Source organism: Chiloscyllium plagiosum, chromosome 26 (genome assembly GCF_004010195.1).
Source record: "Chiloscyllium plagiosum isolate BGI_BamShark_2017 chromosome 26, ASM401019v2, whole genome shotgun sequence".
NCBI classification, from domain to species: domain Eukaryota; kingdom Metazoa; phylum Chordata; class Chondrichthyes; order Orectolobiformes; family Hemiscylliidae; genus Chiloscyllium; species Chiloscyllium plagiosum.
Window position 1 is genome coordinate 42,770,386 of NC_057735.1, and position 17,495 is coordinate 42,787,880.

At 38.2% G+C, this 17,495-nt stretch overlaps 1 protein-coding gene across 2 annotated transcripts in view; it reads right to left on the reverse strand.

The window, feature by feature from the left end:
• The window catches only part of trim33 (tripartite motif containing 33), a 146,629-nt gene that overhangs the window by 14,550 nt on the left and 114,584 nt on the right, over nucleotides 1-17,495 (reverse strand). For both annotated transcript variants that reach the window (XM_043716996.1, XM_043716995.1), the window contains exons 14-17: nucleotides 13,636-13,804; nucleotides 11,702-12,054; nucleotides 10,213-10,336; nucleotides 8,743-8,817 (exon numbers count right to left, since the gene is read on the reverse strand). In XM_043716996.1, coding sequence (XP_043572931.1) covers nucleotides 8,743-8,817; nucleotides 10,213-10,336; nucleotides 11,702-12,054; nucleotides 13,636-13,804 — 721 coding nt within the window. The remainder of the gene's footprint in view (nucleotides 1-8,742; nucleotides 8,818-10,212; nucleotides 10,337-11,701; nucleotides 12,055-13,635; nucleotides 13,805-17,495) is intronic.

Below are 17,495 nucleotides of genomic sequence, written 5' to 3' on the forward strand. Positions count from 1 at the left end.
ACGTTTATTACCAAATCAGACAAGTGAAGGAGATAAAGCAGTAGATTGTTGAGGTGTTTACCAAGATCTTTGTATCTTGTTTAGCCAAGGACAACGTTCCAGAAGAGGTAAGAATATCCAATGTTTTTCCTTTATTCAAGAAGAGCAACAGAGATAATCCAGGAAATTATAGACCAGTGAACATCATTGGTAGGGAAATTATTGGAAAAGATTCTTACAGACAGGATTTACCTGCATTAGGAGAAGAATGGACTTATTGGGGATAATCAGCATAGCTTTATGCAGGGGAGGTCTTGGTCTCAGAAGCTTGAGTTTTTGAGGAAGTGACAAAGATGATCATTGAGGGTAGGACAGTGGATGTTGTCTACATTGACTTTACGAATGCAGTTGACAAGATCCCTCATGATAGGTAAGTCCAGAAGATAAAATCATATGGAATCCATGGTGACTCACTGAGTTGGGTACAAAATTGGCTTGGCCATTGAAGACAGAGTGCAACTGTGTTGCCGTTTTTCTGAGATGGTCAGTAATCAGTGGCGTTCCACAAGGATCAGTGTTGGGACTTCTGTTATTTGTAATATATATAAATGAAACTTTTGGAATTGGCAAGCTTGCAGATAACATGAAAATTGATGGGAGTTGTAGACAGGATGGATATCAAAAGATGCAGCAGAATATAGATCAGCTGGAAAGTTTGTCAGAGAAATGGCATTTGGAGTTTAATCCAGATAAGTGTGAGGTGATGCATTCTGGGAGATCAAATGCAACAGGGAAGTATACAATAAATGGCAGGATTCTCGAGACCATTGATACACAGAGGGATCTTGGGGTTCAAGTCCATAGCTCCCTGAAAGTAGAAACACAAGTGGATAAGGTAGTAAAGTAGGCATATGGTATGCCTGCCTTCATCAGTTGGGGTATTGATTATAAAAGATGGCAAATCATATTGCCGCTGTACTTGTCAGTCTACATTTGGAGTATTTTGCACTACCACTGCACTATAGGGAGGATGTGGAAGCTTTGGAGAGGCTGCAGAAGAGATTTACCAGGAAGTTGCCTGGATTGGAGTGTATTAGCTAAAAGGGGAGGTTGGACAAACTTGATAGTTTTTGCTAGCATGTTGGAGGCTGAAGGGTGACCTTACAGAAGTATATACAATCATAAGATGGAGCCTCTTTCCCAAAATGGAAATGTCAAATACTAGGGGGCATAGATTTAATGTGAGGGGTGATAGATTAAGAGAGATGTTCCAGACAAGTTTTTGTTTGTTTACAAACAGGGTGGTAGGTGCCTGGAATGCACTGCCAGGGGAGGTGGTAGAAGCAGATATAAAAGCAAAATTTAAGAGGCATTTGAACAGACATATGAACAGGCAGAGAAGAGGGTTACAAACCAAATTCAGGCAGATAGAATTAATTTAGAATACCATGGTCAGCACAGAAAAGGTGGTCCGAAGGGCCTATTCCTGTGCTGCACTGTTATGTTCATGTGGCCTCTAGCTTTAAATTTTATTATTGGATGAATCTGCCTAATGCCTTCAAATTCTATACACCTTTGCTCAGGTTGGTTCACAAAATCCAAAATTTTTGTCTGTAAGCTTTCGGGACGAATACATGTACACAGATAATAAACTTTTTTGCCATTTCAATCTGTAAGGTTTCCTCTGAAAGCATGGCATAATTTTATTAGCTTTGCTCATCAACCTGTTTACAAGAAGCAATGTTTTAGCCACATCTGCTTAGATGCATTTCTTTTGAAGTAATAACTATCATCAAATTTTCAAACAACTCCCATTCGTTCTCGGACTGGAGCTAGATCTTTTCTTGAAGCTGGAGGCATCTATTTTTCTTCCTTTATGCCTTTCTCTGTAATTTTAGTCTCAGCTTCTTGAATGTGTTTTTTTGCCTTTCCCTATCCATGAAATGCTCTTACCTTCACCACTCAAATTCTAGCTCCAACATTTTCTTTTCCAACTAAACCTGTTCAGTCCAGTATAACTTTGCCTTCTTCCAATTCTACCCATTCCTCTGGTTCTTCCACTACAATCTTAACTTTTTGGCCACTAGATTATGAATTTTAAGCTTCTTAGGCGTTAGTCTCATATCTAATTGCAAGTGCTCCATCATATTCAATAGTTGGGCTGTGGATATTGCCTTTAAAAGAATGATAATCTCACATTCCCAGCTTTGGACATCTTGGACAACAAATTTACGTTACAACTGAGGTTGAAGAGAACAATGTCACTCTCCAGCCCCATCACTCCATTGGTCACAACATAAATTTAAATTACTTGCCTAATTATCAAAATGGCCAATTTTATGCTTTATATAGATTTCAAATAAAAAGGATTCATCAACCAGGTTTCTGAATTCATGGCCCCAATTAAACACAGTAAAAAACTTTCTCTGAAAATAAAAAAGGTAAATGTAGGCTGCAGTAATATTCACCACAGGTTTCAGAGTCTGAAACAGGTAGAAGGATATCACTAAACAAAGGCAGTTGTCACTGAGGCTATTGCAGACACAGGTAGCCCAGGAATTGTTGAGAATCCAAGGATTTGTCCAGAGAACAATTTTAAAAAATTCTTTCACTGGATTCTCCAGAATGTCTTTCTAAGAGAACCAAAGTAACAGCTGAGTAATTTTGCTCTCTGTTTTGCTCTCTCTAAAAAGCAAGCCTTACCCCTAACTGAACTCCAAACCATTTCCAGTAGACAGGTTCAAACAATTAGATTCAGCCATGAGACTTCCAGTGCCTTTAAAAAAAATTCCCAATGTCCTCTTTATAAAGAATGTCCAGGAATCTCTTCAGCACTCCAAATGAATCACTGTCCATGATCCTTTAACATGAACCCTGAATAAAAAACTGATCAAGTGCCTTCATAACAAGGGTCACAATCTCAAATTAGATTAAAAAAAAAGATTGCAAACAGTCTTTGAGGCCAATACGATGGCAATTCAAGGTGTCAATGGTGCAAAGGTAATGGTGAGGGAAGGCAATGACTTGCGCCACCCTCTGATTAGCTGGAGAAAGCTATAGCTTATCCAGGACTGAATGTTGGACACATTTTTAATAAAATTTTAATGGTTCAAGCATGCAGTGGTGCCGAGATACAGGTCGAAGATGATGCAGTGTCTGGGTATGTTGCATCATGTGAAGACGTGGGAGGGTGCCAGATACAAATATTTAAGAGTCTGAAGGAAGCAATACAAAAACTAGAGCAGAAATTATTGATTGTAGCTCCAGCTACAATCAGATAATCAGGAAAGGAGCACTGAATTGGCCAGTGGGAAAAGAGGCATCAGAAAAACACAGTTAACTGTATTGCAGACGTTATGAAATTAATCATGGGAGTCATAAAGTCATAGAGATGTACAACATGGAAACAGACCCTTCGGTCCAACCCGTCCATGCCGACCAGATATCCCAACCCAATCTAGTCCCACCGCCAGCACGCAGCCCATATCCTCCCAAACCCTTCCTATTCATATACCCACCCAAATGCCTCTTAAATGTTGCAATTGTACCAGCCTCCACCACTTCATCTGGCAGCTCATTCCATACACGTACCACCCTCTGCGTGAAAAGGTTGCCCCTTATGTCCCTTTTATAGCTTTCCTCTCTCACCCTAAACCTATGCCCTCTAGTTCTGGACTCCCCAACCCCAGGGAAAAGACTTTGTCTATTTATCCTATCCAAGCCCCTCAATTTTGTAAACCTTTATACGGTCACCCCTCAGCCTCCGGCGCTCCAGGGAAAACAGCCCCAGTCTGTTCAGCCTTTCCCTGTAGCTCAAATCCTCCAACCCTGGCAACATCCTTATAAATCTTTTCTGAACCCTTTCAAGTTTCACAACATCTTTCCGATAGGAAGACCAGAATTGCACGCAATATTCCAACAGTGGCCTAACCAATGTCCTGCACAGTCGCAACATGACCTCCCAACTCCTGTGCTCAATACTCTGACCAAGAAAGGAAAGCATACAAATGCCTTCTTCACTATCCTATCTACCTGCGACTCCACTTTCAAGGAGCTATAAACCTGCACTCCAAGGTCTCTGAGGGGAAAAACTAAAACACAATAGTCACAGGATATCATTTGCAAAACTGGTTTGTGCAGATTTGGTACACGAGGAATACAAACATAACAGATTTCTTGAGGGAGAATTGGGTATCAAATTGGGAAGTGATAACAAGTTCAATTACTTCCTAGAAAAGGTTCAAATGGTGACAGTTCACTTGAAGGATTTTTGAGGAAGTGTGTGGGTTGGCAGTTGACAAATTTAAAACTTTTTAGTAAGTATGGGGATTTAAAAAGCTAAGCTGGATATCAGCATTAATAGGGTTTAGGACAAAAGAAACAGGTGGTGGATCTCATGGATGAGAAGTGGTCTTGGGAAGAACAGGGAGGAGAGAAACTATATAAAAATATAAAGTAGAAAGGGCAGCAAGATAGGTGGCCCATATCTCAGCAGAAAAGAGTCAAGCTCTTTGCATTGAAGATTCAAGCTAAGAATGGAATGGCCATTTGAAGGTGGTGGTGGTTAAGGCAATGGCCATGGAATAAAGCAGCTTGGGACGTATTTGCTTTTCAGATTGATTGTATAGTTAGTGGATAGCTTTTCGCACAGGATAAGATGATCCATCTGAGCTCTATATATACCAGCCAATTATGTTGATGAATGACCACGCCACTGGTAAATCACGTACTCAAATCAGCGCATACCATTGAGGTATGGAGAGTGATAGGTTTAAAGGACATGGACTAAACTGAAGGAAGGCACAAAGGTTCCTAAAATAGTTGGCATTTTTAAAATGATCTAAACTTGCATGCGTTGACCAAAATTTTAAAATTTGTCAATTCCAAAACTTGGAACTACTGGGTACTGTCAAAAGCATATTGATGTAGACAGGTTAGCATAATGGGCAGATATATGGCGGATGAAGTTTATTGCAGAGAAACTGATATTTTGGTTGGAGAATGAGAAGCAATAAAAAAATGGTGGGTGGCAGTACGGGGCGCAGTGCTCAATCCATGGAAGAGTCACCTGAAGGCTATCATAGCCAAGAGATACTTGCTCTTCAGCCATAATGAGCTAAAGTGATTAAGAGAGGACATGCTATTTTCAGAACTGTCAGGCAATTGTCAAATTGCAGGCTAACGATGGCTCCATAGTGCCAAGAGTTTAACTGTGGATGCTGCTAAGGCTACAGTAAGGAGCACAAAGAACATGACTGCTCCTAGCTTTTAGAGCAATGAGTGATCCTAGAGTTGAGGGACAGTCAAGAACTAGAGAACACTGATTTATTGTGGTTAGCAAAATAAACAAAAGATGCCATAGGAAGGAAAAAATGTTTAGACAGCTACTAGTCAGGGCGTGAAATGCACTTCCAGGAGATCATGAAGGCAGATTCAATTGTAATTTCAAAGTGGAACTGTATAACTTTCTGAGAAGAGAAACTAAAATTGCACGGCTACGGGAGGGGAGCATTAAGAGAGGGAGTAGCTGCATTGCTCCTGCAGAGAGCTGGCAGGATAACAACAGGCTAAATGACTTCATTTTGTGTTGTGACTGTTCTCTGTTTCTGAGATGGTCATGTCAATAATCCAAAACACAAGAGCAGTGAGGTAACATGCAATGGAAGCAACCTGAATACAGTAGGTTATTTAACAAGGAAAATATTTATGGAATATGTTTACCAATGGAGGAAAACAATGAAATAGTGACAAAGTTGAATCAGTTGTAACGTAGGAAATGCAGAATACTCCCAGATACAACAATGTGATAACCAGATAATCTATTTTTGTCAATTGACAATGGGTTAAATACTGGTCAGGACAAGTGATGACTCCACTGCTCTTTTCATTAAAAAATACTTTAGGTTTTTTCCAGTCTTCCTGAAATGGTGTCAGTTCCACATCACATTCAAAAGCCATGCAGCCTCTTTAGTTGTACACTCCATGGTCTCTTGGTTCTCTGACATAGAAGCATGAGTGCAACTAACTAAACAAAAGCTGACACTGAATTCATAATTCCCCAAAAAAACTGTAGGGTATCCCTAATTGAGAGCTAAAAAAATCAGAAACAATAAGCACAATTTGTTAGTTAATGTAGAGAAGAGATGAAAGGGATTAGGGGTCACCGTACATGATTGAATTAGCTAGAATACTAAAATTATTCATGAATAGTGCTAATTAAAGCTTAAGTTATGAATAATAGCAGCAGGATATTGCCAACATATAATTATTTAAAACTAAGTTATAAAGAGACATTTGAGTTTAGGTTGTAAGGACTTGTTGTAAAAATTACATTGTAACTGCTTTATCTCTTCAAACAAATTGATTCTACTAGAGGAATTAATTGTGTTATCATAGCTATGCACAAGTTCAAAATTTATTTAGTCTTTTGTTTCCTCAATAAATGCAGAAGGTTTATGCCAGCAACCCCACCACCCTTGTTACTGTGATTAGCAGTTCTTCCAATGCAATTTCAGAACATTAACAACATAAGAACAAGGAGCAGGAGTAGGCCATCCAGCCTGCTCTGCCACTCAATAAGATCATGACCGATCTTTTTGTGGACTCAGCTCCACTTACCCACGTTTTCACCATATCCCTTAAATCCTTTATTTTTAAACAAAGTATTTACCTTAACTTTGAAAGCAATTACTGGAATAGCGTCACCTACTTCCCTGGGCAAGGAATTCCATAGATTAACAACCCCCTGTTTGAAGTTTTTTCTCAATTCAGCCCTAAATCTGCTCCCTCTAATCTTGAGGCCATGCCCTTTTGTCCTAGTCTCACCTACCAGTGGAAACAGCCTATCTATTTCTATTTTATCGCTTCCCTTCATAATTTATGTTTCTAAAAGATCCCTCCTCATTCTTCCGAATGCCAATGAACGTAATCCCAATCTACTCAGCCTCTCCTCATAAGCCAGCCCCCTCAACTCCAGAATCAACTCAGGTGAACCTCCTCTGCACCCCCTCCAGTGCCAGTACATCCTTTCTTAAGGAGACCAAATCTGCATACAGTACTCCAGGTGTGGCCTCACCTGCAGCTTGTACAGCTGGAACACTACCCTTCTGCTTTTAACCCAACCAAAATGTATGACTTCACATTTACTAACATTGTATTCCATCTGCCAAACCTTTGCCCATTCACTCAATGTATCTATGTTCCTCTGCAAAATTTCACAGTCCTCTGCACACTTTGCTCTGCCACTCGTCTTAGTGTGACCGGCAAATTTTGACACCATACACCTGGTCCCCAACTCCAAATCATCGATATAAATTGTAAATAATTGCGGTCCCAACATCGATCTCTGAGGCACACCACTAGTCACTGATTGCCAGCCAGAATAGCACTCATTTATCCCCACTCTTTGCTTCCTGTGAATCAACCAATCCTCTTATCCACGCTAATATTGTACCCCTAACACCATGCATCCTTATCTTATGCAACAGCCTAATGTGCGGCACCTTGTCAAAGAAATTAAGTTTCAGCTATTCTAGACATTTGACAAAGAGATTGAAAAACAATATATTAGAAGTTATGTATTTTTTGGGGATAGGAAAGGAATTGAAATTAATTCATATTTCAAGAGTATTTGCACTAGTGGGAGGTACTATAAACACAGCCTCAAAGGATCCAAGAGATCTTTTCAAATATACTGAAAAGAATCAAAAATTACAAATAGCTTGGTTTTTGAAGAACTGGGTAGCTAATCAGTAAATGGAAAATGTTAAATGCTCTCAAATAAATCTCAGGTTTCAATACTAGTTTGTGAGGACAGTTTTAAGTTCCCTTCTAATCACCTCTACTAGAAAGAATATGTAATTGAGTAAAGTTGGAATCAACTTCAATATCCCATTCCAAGTAAAAGAGCCTGTCAAATTCCCCATAAAGGTTTACACATGAAAAAATAGCCACTCAAATGGGTGAAGTAATGGGTGCTAGTACCAATTGAAATCATAGCACAAAATGCCACCCTCATGAAAAATGAAGACATTGCAATCTAAACACAGCCACACAAAAATCTTCATTATTTCATTATATTTCCATTTAGATCTCCCCTTAGAAACATCACTCAGAACCCTGACACTGAAGGTGAATGCGTTCTTAGGTGCCAGAATCTAGATATGGTACATAGTTGTATAAGCAAATGCACAAAGCTATGCATTAAGATGGATAAGTTAGCAGTATTAGTCAGAATCAAAGCATGGAGGATGGGTGTATAAGCAACTTTTAAGCAAGATACACAGTGTGGTAGACAATGCAGAAGCATTGTCTTAAATACACCATTACACCTATCAAGGGTTTAACAACAATGATAAATCAATTTATATTTAGACACTACTCGGAGCTCTTCTGGCATAGCAGTTGCATCCCTAACTCTGGGCCACACTGGTCAAGTTCAAGTCCATCTACCACACGGGGATGATTAAAAATAGTTAAGTCACTATATATTACTAATTGTATATTAAATATATTCAAATTTAGGCAAGAGGTGGGCATTAACTGAGGTTTCACTGTGGTCCTACAAATACTAATTTAAAATGAATTTGCTGGGTTTGGAAGTGTTTGTAGTCTATAACTGTAAATAAATGTTTATGAAAGCACAAAAGATTGGTTCTCTAGCAACTAGCTTATTAATGAAACAGCATTTCCATTGCAACAGCTGTTTTAACATAAAAGGTATTAAAATGTAGAAATGTTTCACAAACAAGCCAAGACACTTACAGAGGAAGGAACAGGTTCTTGGAATGCGATGCTCATTTCATGACAATAAAGATATAACAGGAGACGCTCACACTTCTAAAAAAAAAAGCAAAAAAATCAGTCAATGAAGCTGCAAAACATTTTAAGGTTGGTCTGTAAACAACTATGTGTATATGGTTTGTTCCTGAAATTAGTTTCCTGAGAAACTTGATCATTTAAAAATCTAAAGTTTCAGATACAAAAATGTGAACAAAATAAATAGAAAAGAGCCATTAGGTCCCTCAGGCCCTCTCTGCCATTCAATAAGATCATGGATGATCTCCAACTTCAACTCTGCTTCTTATCACTACCCTTAATATTCTTATATTCCTCTACTCTCTTCAAACCCCACTTAGGTTGGGATGAGAAGCACAATCACTAGACTCTCATTAAAACCCCAATTCTTAAACTTTGGCACTTTTCAATATTTTTAAATCATTGCTCCCAACTAATTGGCAGATTTAAAACATTTCATAATTAAATTAGTTCTTACAATATACATTATTAATTTACTTTCTATTAATTTAAATAATCCACTGACTTTAAAATAATATTCAATGATAACAGTTTGTCCTACTGATTTTGAGTTCAACAATGGCCTGAGAGGTTCTCCTTTAATGATTATCTTTCAGGAAAACCAAAGTTTTGGCTGCTCTAATCTTTCCTCCGAGCACATTATGGTTAGATTTAGCTTTGTTGTATTTTCTCTATTTTCAGCAATGTTTGTAAACTCCTTTACAACCTTTAAACAAGTACTGAACACAGCATTTAAGTGCAAAATTGACTTTGCAAAATCTCACTGTAATTTTGACTTATAATCTACTGCTCTGGTTAGTTTTCAATTTCCTTTAATTCTCTACGAATATTGCACTAATTTTGCAAATTACAAGTCCATTCTTCCAAAATTAAGAAGTCACTATTCTAAGTTCTCTCCATGACTCTGCTTGTAATAATGATGCTCAATTCATTACCTACTCATATCAACATATACCACGTATATTTCTCAATGATAGTAAGTTGATGCACAAATAAAACAAATTTTACAAGTGTTTCAAATTCTTTTACAAAATGTTACAAAATTTAAACAGTATAACTTAGATTCAGAACATGGGGAAAATAACTTACATTTAGTTTCCACAATAAAGTCACTTATAAATCACAAGCAATAACTCTCCAAATCAACAGTTCCTGCCTACTGATGACACATCCTCAGTAGGTTTTTAAATTACTATTTAATTCTTTTCCAGTTCTCTATTTCATTTAGGATCGCAACTTTAACTTAAAAATACTTCATATTAAATTCGGCATTCCTCAGCGTCCAAATGTACACTCATTAATCACGCTATCTATACTAATTGCTTACCAGTATCATACTGCTACATAGCTTGAATAAAGGAAAAATGAGAAATTTGAAAAGGAGAATAAACTTTTCTCTCAGTAAATAGGACTCACCCTTTGGTCAACTGGAGCCAGGCTTGGTCCAGTTTTTCCCTTCTTTATGTGATGCAGATTGTCACAATCATATTCCACTTCTGGTTTCGACAGGTCCCGACAAAATGTACAGATCCATTCCCCACTTCAGAGGGAATAAAGAGGAGGGGGTAAAAGTGACCTTTAATTATTCAGTATTCTGGGTAAATAGGAATCTTACAATAATCAACTGTAAAAGACATTATAATACCTTCTAGCATCAGCAAACAGCCTAATTAACCTCAGATTCAAAAGTTAGGAGAACTTACCAGGGCAGAATAATTCAGAAATTATCGTTTAGATCAAAATTGCCAAACTGCATGACTCTGGTTCTATTTGTCATAGCACTCCTTACACATGTTACGTTCCGTATTTATATCTTCCTCCTGTGTTTTTAGACTTCTCATTTTACTTCATTTCTCATTTTTGGTCCAAAGTTTTACTTGTTTTGTTGTTATATTTCTACCTGCTTAATTTGGATATAACACTTTAACAAGTTAAGGTGCACGTGCACATCACCTGTGCCCAGAGAATGTTTTGATTTCCTTAGTGTGTTTCTTTTTAACACATGTTGATTTCATCACCATGGTCAGTTTCTGTATGGGTTTTAATCATTAGAAAGAATTTTATTTCGAGTACTTTTTCTTTACAGAATGAGAAAAGTGCTTTTTTTTTGTACTATGACACAAAACAAACATTTCCAGAATTTGGCAATGAACTCTTGAATATTCTATGATAATGCATGAAGGATGACAGGAAGTTCCCTTGGTTGAGGGAGCACAAGCAGAAGCATTCGTCCTGAGGTTCTGTCATTTGTTTTTCATCACATTGTGTACAAATCTGATTGGGAGAGGCTAGGACCAAGAGCACAGCCTCAGAGTGAAGGGAACAATCTTTTAGAACAGATATGAGGGGGGTATCTTCAACCAGAGGGTAGGGCCTTTGTGGAACTTAAGTGACATAAGGTTGTGGAGGTCAAATTAGTGTTTTTAAGACAGGGAAAGATCGGTTCTTGAAGGGGGTCAAGGGTTACTGTGAGAAGGCAGGAGAATGGGTTTGAAAAATATATCAGCCATGATCAAATGGTGTGGCAGACTCAATGGGCTGAATGGCCTAATTCTGCTTCTATCCCTTTCGGTCTTATGATCTATTCTTCTCCTGCTTAAGGAAGAAAGGAAACTGCAACAAATAAACAATATATTTTGACGACACAAGCCAACAACATAACATTCAGGCACTCAGTTATATGTACCTAACTAACAATTTAGGGGAGATCTATATTCAATGTGAAGAGCTAAATTTGATTACAGACACATGCCTCATACAGTTGAACTTAGATGCACAGATAATGCAATAAAATCCATTGTTTCAATTTAAGTATTAAAAAATATTACTAAAAACGGGCGGTATAGCTAAAGTTCTAAATTTTAAGTTTGCCGCTATAAGAATGTTAAGAACAGGATAGACTTACCTAGGAAAGTTGAGAAGTGTAGGTACATGACACGCAAGATGGAAAACCTTTGGACACTTGTCACAACACAGTAGATCTCCACCGTTCTGACATACAGCACACCAATCCTCATTAGGGTCTTCGTCCTTATTATTGCTGTTGTCCCCTCCAGCTCGTGGTGAGCGGTGCGCAAAATTACGGATTGGTGATTTTCCATTTACGGTATTATTCAGTTGCCTGCAACTTCCAGTCTTGTCAAAAGTTTCCAACTTCACGTGGTTTTCAACTTGCCGAAGCCCCTCAATATCAGTCTCACTCTCAGAGTGCAAGTTGTTGGAAAGAGGTGGTGTCAAGCTGCTTTCAGGACTGCTCATCTAAATTTAGAGGTAAACGCATGGGTTATTCTGCAATTAATGTTAGATACAAGTGTCATGAAATTTAATTCCCCTTCCATTCTTAGGCCCAAAGAGAGCCTCAGCAGCCCATTCTTTGTCCAAGGGTGCAGGTACCAAAGCTACTCCAAGGAAACTGCTTCGATCACTTGAGATGGTCACCAAGGCAGCTGAGCTTATATCTCCCCCTTCTCCTTGCGGTAAAGTACCTAGTATGTTTTTCACTTCTTATTGGAAGCCTCTACATGGAAAACACTCTGGGCGCAAAATGTATACATCGGATTTTAAAAACTGTTCAAAAATCATTGCAAATGTCTTTTTACTATTATGGCAATATCTGAAATACTAAACTGTAGGTTCTACTCTCCTACTTCCCATTTCCAAAAGTACGATTCAGGGTCTCCTCAGGGTCAAATACATGAATGTCAATGTCCCAGTTTTTTTTTCTGAAATATTCAAAATGCAATGAATTCCTTTAACTTCCATGATCTTTACAAAACAGAAAGGATGACTGTGCTTTTAGAGTGCTAGCCCGGGCACAAATCAGTACGTTATCTATACTCAAAGCCTAAAGTCACAATGCAGTTAACTTCACTTTGAATCCTGCTCTTTTTCTGTGGGAATTTCTGTCTTCTTTATAAACAAATAATAAAATGTCTGATAAAATATGCAGTTTTGCACTTAGAAAATTGAATTATCTTCATGGAATGTTGGACCGGGTTTAGATGGTGGGTTGGGGATGGATAGGGGGCGGTGTTGGACAGGGTTGGGGGCAGATACGGGCCGTGTTGGACAGACCTTGGGGCAGACGGGGGAAGGGTTGAATGGGGTTAGTGGGTAACCGGGGGGGGGGGGGGGGGGGGGGAGGAGAACGGACGGGAACAGTGACATGCTTCTTCAAATTCCTCCCCACTTTTACTCTTCAGCTGTAATTTTCTTAACAACTGGGTGACTAGTTATAAGCATTGCCAATTTTTAATAAAATCACAACAGGAAAGAGTGGTATAAGGTTTGTGAAAAACGGAATTTCAATGACTTGCTATGCAGCCAAAATCTATTACATATGTGCAATGCAGAGGAGGGGTATAGAGCCCGAAAAACATACTTGGTGGAGGTAGGTTCAAACGAGTCAACAGCTCCATTACAGGAGGAGCCAAGAGTACAATTTACAAGGATACTAGATCCTACAGCTCATCAAGCTTATATCTTATTCAGTTTGCTTCCAAGCAACACAATATATTAGTCGTCAGCTAGGTATACACAACCATGAAATATACACCAGCAGCTCTCTGAAAGTACTACGAATGAATTTATCCACAGGAACATAACCAGGTTCTGTTAATAACCGTTTTAAAAAAGCCTTTATAAAGATGCATCCAAAGAATGTTTAAACTGAAAATCTGTTTCTGCTCTACTTCAATTGGTAACAAAGTACTGGAATGTGCTAATTGATTCATGTGGGGAAAAATACAGAGTTAAAGTCAAGCTCAAAAAAAAATTCTTATTCAAGCAAAGGTCTACCACAAATATTTTTGATTAAGCCACAAGTTAGTTCAAATTTACCATACAAGCGCTTCTCCGACCATCTTCTAAATGTTCATGTTTTACAGAAGCACCAGTAAAGCTGCACACTTCATCCTCTGTGCCAGGTTCTTGCTTCACTCTGACTTGGTCTGGTCGAAAGACTGAGATCCCCCTTTCTGTACCTTGAGCTTTACCAGAGGAGCTACAGCTGTAAGAAGTACACTTACAATCAGCATACCAAGGTTAATTTTAATCTTAGAAATTCAAGTTCAGATTTTTGAGATTGCAAAATTTAAAGTAACACAAAACAGTGATGATATGGCGGTTACTGTGCACTTGAACTATAGATTGAATTGAATTACACTCAAATCAGGATGATTCAAAATTAAATGTCCCTGATTTTATCAGGTCAGAACTGCATTGTCCCAAAATAGCAAGTTAGAATGCTTCAGGTGAATCGAAGCATCAAATTGCTATTGATGGCTTTACATGAAATGAGTTTAGTTACTCTCAATCTAATATTGGAACACGTAACATTATTCTGCAAGCCCAACATTCCCCAAAAAATCTGCCAGATGTAAAATTAGCAATTTTAGAGAAGTCAATAGTTGACCAACATGGCAAATAGCTAACGGAATTCTGAGAGATTAAGCTGAGACAACATTGGGACAAACATAGGCAGTTTCGTTCTGCTCTTAAATGTGCAAAACGTGACCTAGAAGCACTCTATTAACACAATGGACGCACAAAATGGAAAATATTGTATTCCCTAGTTTTATATATCCCCTAGGAGCATAAAACACAACTACCATTAACTTACCAATCAAAACATAGAATTGAGTAATATCAATTTGATATTTCCAAAGTACATGCTTGTTTGAAGTGCAGAATGTAGTGCAAGAGCCATATTATTGTGGGAAATTATAATCCTAGTCCCTTTGGGAGTCTCTCTGATCTGGTATACTTCTTGATGTTCACTTTCAACGAAAGATAAAGTAACTAAAGCCTTGACACAATGTATCTGAAGGAAAGGGATGAAGCTTTGTTTGCTCTTGTCTTCTGAACAGCTTTTCTTTCAAAGAAGTGTCAACCAGATAATAACATCCCAAGTATTACTGGAATTCAGGGATCGTTCCTCAATAATAAAACTTAACACTGAACAGTGTTTGAAGCTTTTATTTTTTAATTCTTTTAAGGATGTGGGCATCACTAGCCAGGTCAGCATTCACTGCCTATCCCTAATTGCCCAGTTGAATGTCAACCACATTGCTGGGGCCTGGAGTCACATGTAGGCCAGCAGATTCCGTCCCCAAAGAACATAAGTGAACCAGATGGGTTTTTCCTGACAATCAACAATAGTTTCAAGCTCGTAATTAGATTTTTAATTCCAAATTATTATTGAATTGCCCCAAATTTATTGAATTTCACCATCTGCCACAGTGGGATTTGAACCCAGGTCTCCAGATTGCAAGTTTAACGATAATACCATCAGGCCTTCCCTTATTATACAGCTTACAAATTAGTGATACAGAAACCAGAAATGGACAAAAGTATTCACAAGTGTAATACAGAACTGAACATGAGAGTTACTGCTGGTGAAACGTTCAATCACAATATTCAGAAGGAAAAGATGAAAATTATAATCTTGTTTGTAGCAAAGAATCAAACTTTAATCCAAGATCTGCTACAAGGGGAAGAATCAATATTACAATCATCATACCAAGGTTAATTTTAATCTCAGAAATTCAAATTCAGATTTTTGAGATTGCAAAATTTAAAGTAACACAAAACAGTGATGATATGGTGGTTACTGAGCACTTGAACTACAGATTGAATTGAATTACACTCAAATCAGGATGATTCAAAATTAAATGTCCCTGATTTTATCAGGTCAGAACTGCATTGTCCCAAAATAGCAAGTTAGAATGCTTCAGGTGAATCGAAGCATCAAATTGCTATTGATGGCTTTACATGAAATGAATTTAGTTACTCCTAATCTAATATTGGAACAAGTAACATTATTCTGCAAGCCCAACATTCCCCAAAAAATCTGCCAGATGTAAAATTAGCATAATATTCTTTCAATATTATTCTTTCCTTTATGCTCTAATTAGTAACAGACTGTATTTTTGATTAAATTTAGGTCAAATTTATCATGGTTCAGCTGACTTATTGCTGCTTTATTATACAGAATCAGAGTCATATAGATGTATAGCACAGAAAGAGACCCTTTTGTCCAACTCGTCCATGCCGACCAGATATCCTAAATTAATCTAGTCCCATTTGTCAGGACTTGGCCCATTTCCTTCTAAACTCTTGTTATTCATCTACCCATACAGATGTCTTTTAAGTGTTGTAATTGTACCAGCCTCCATAACTTCCTCTGGCAACTCATTCCATACACACACTACCTCTATGAGAAATAACTGTCCCTTAGGTCCTTTTTAAATCTTTCCCTTCTCACCCTAAACCTATGCCCTGTTGTTGGACTCTCCCAACCCAGGGAAAAGACGTTTGTCTATTTATCCTATCCATACTCCTCAATTTTATAAAACTCCAGAAGATCACCCCTCAGGTTCTGACACTCGAGGGAAATTAAAAAAATTAGCATGAATGGGAAACTTTTCCTAATATGGTTGATAACAGTTTTAAAAAAGCCTTTATAAAGATACATCCAAAGAATGTTTAAACTGAAAATCTGTTTCTGCTCTACTTCAATTGGCAACAAAGTACTGGAATGCGTTAATTGATGCATGTGGGGAAAAGTACAGAGTTAAAGTCAAGCTCAAAAAAAAATTCTTATTCAAGCAAAGGCCTACCACAAATATTTTTGGTAATAGGTACCTTTTACTAACTAATGTAAAAGGCACATAGAAACCCTGTACTTAGGGAGATGAGCTGATCGCCAAGGGTAAGATTCCTTACGAACACAATAGGCACCCTTTGACCCATGTTAATGTGAAAGAATCTGGCCTGGAGTACTAAGAATAACTCACAAAACCAAAGGGTGATTTTTCAGGTACTTGGCTAAAATTGGCTTGTTAAGTAAGGAAACTGGACAATTGTTTTGGGCCACTGACAGCCAGAATTGTACTCCAGCACCATCTACAATCGCATGCCCTGGCATATCCCCCACTCAATCTATGATCTGGTTCGACGGAGAGCACAGGAAGGCATGCCAAGCGTACCTAAAAATGAGATGTCAAGCTGGTGAAGTAATCAAATAGGACCATTTGCATGCTAAACAACATAAGTAGCAAGTAATAGACAGAGCTAAGTGATCCACAACCAAGAGATCTGATCCAAGCTCTGCAGTCCTACCAAATCCAGTCATGAATGCTAGTGAACAATTAAACAATTAATTGGATCAATCACCCCTTGCTTCTGCAAAGAAGTGAAAGCACCCACAGAAGGAAGGTCGACAAAGTGTTAAAACCATCACAAGAATAATTTCAGCAAGTTCAACGAACAGGAACTACTGAACTGCCTTCCCAATCAGTCACAACACCCATTTTTGTCTCCAGATGTTCATTCATGCAAATATACATGCCAGAGAGTGTTTCCAAGAGTTTTAAGTAGTAGACGTATATGCTGACTGTTCAAAATTGCTTAGCTGCGGCTAGAGATTATTTACTTGCACTAAGTGTTAGTTCTTGTTAAAGACCGAAACCTGGTCTGTGCTGTTAACCTAAAGCTAAAATAAAGGTAAATTGTGGAATCTACATACATTTCAACATCGTAATTTTTGTGACAAGGGAAGTAGGGGCCTTTGCAGCATAGCTGTCCCTCAAACCTAAGTTCATACATACAGGTGTGTGACAGTGGAGTGTGAGAGAGAGAGAGAGTGTGAGAGAGAGAGTGTGAGAGAGAGAGAGAGAGTGTGAGAGAGAGAGAGAGAG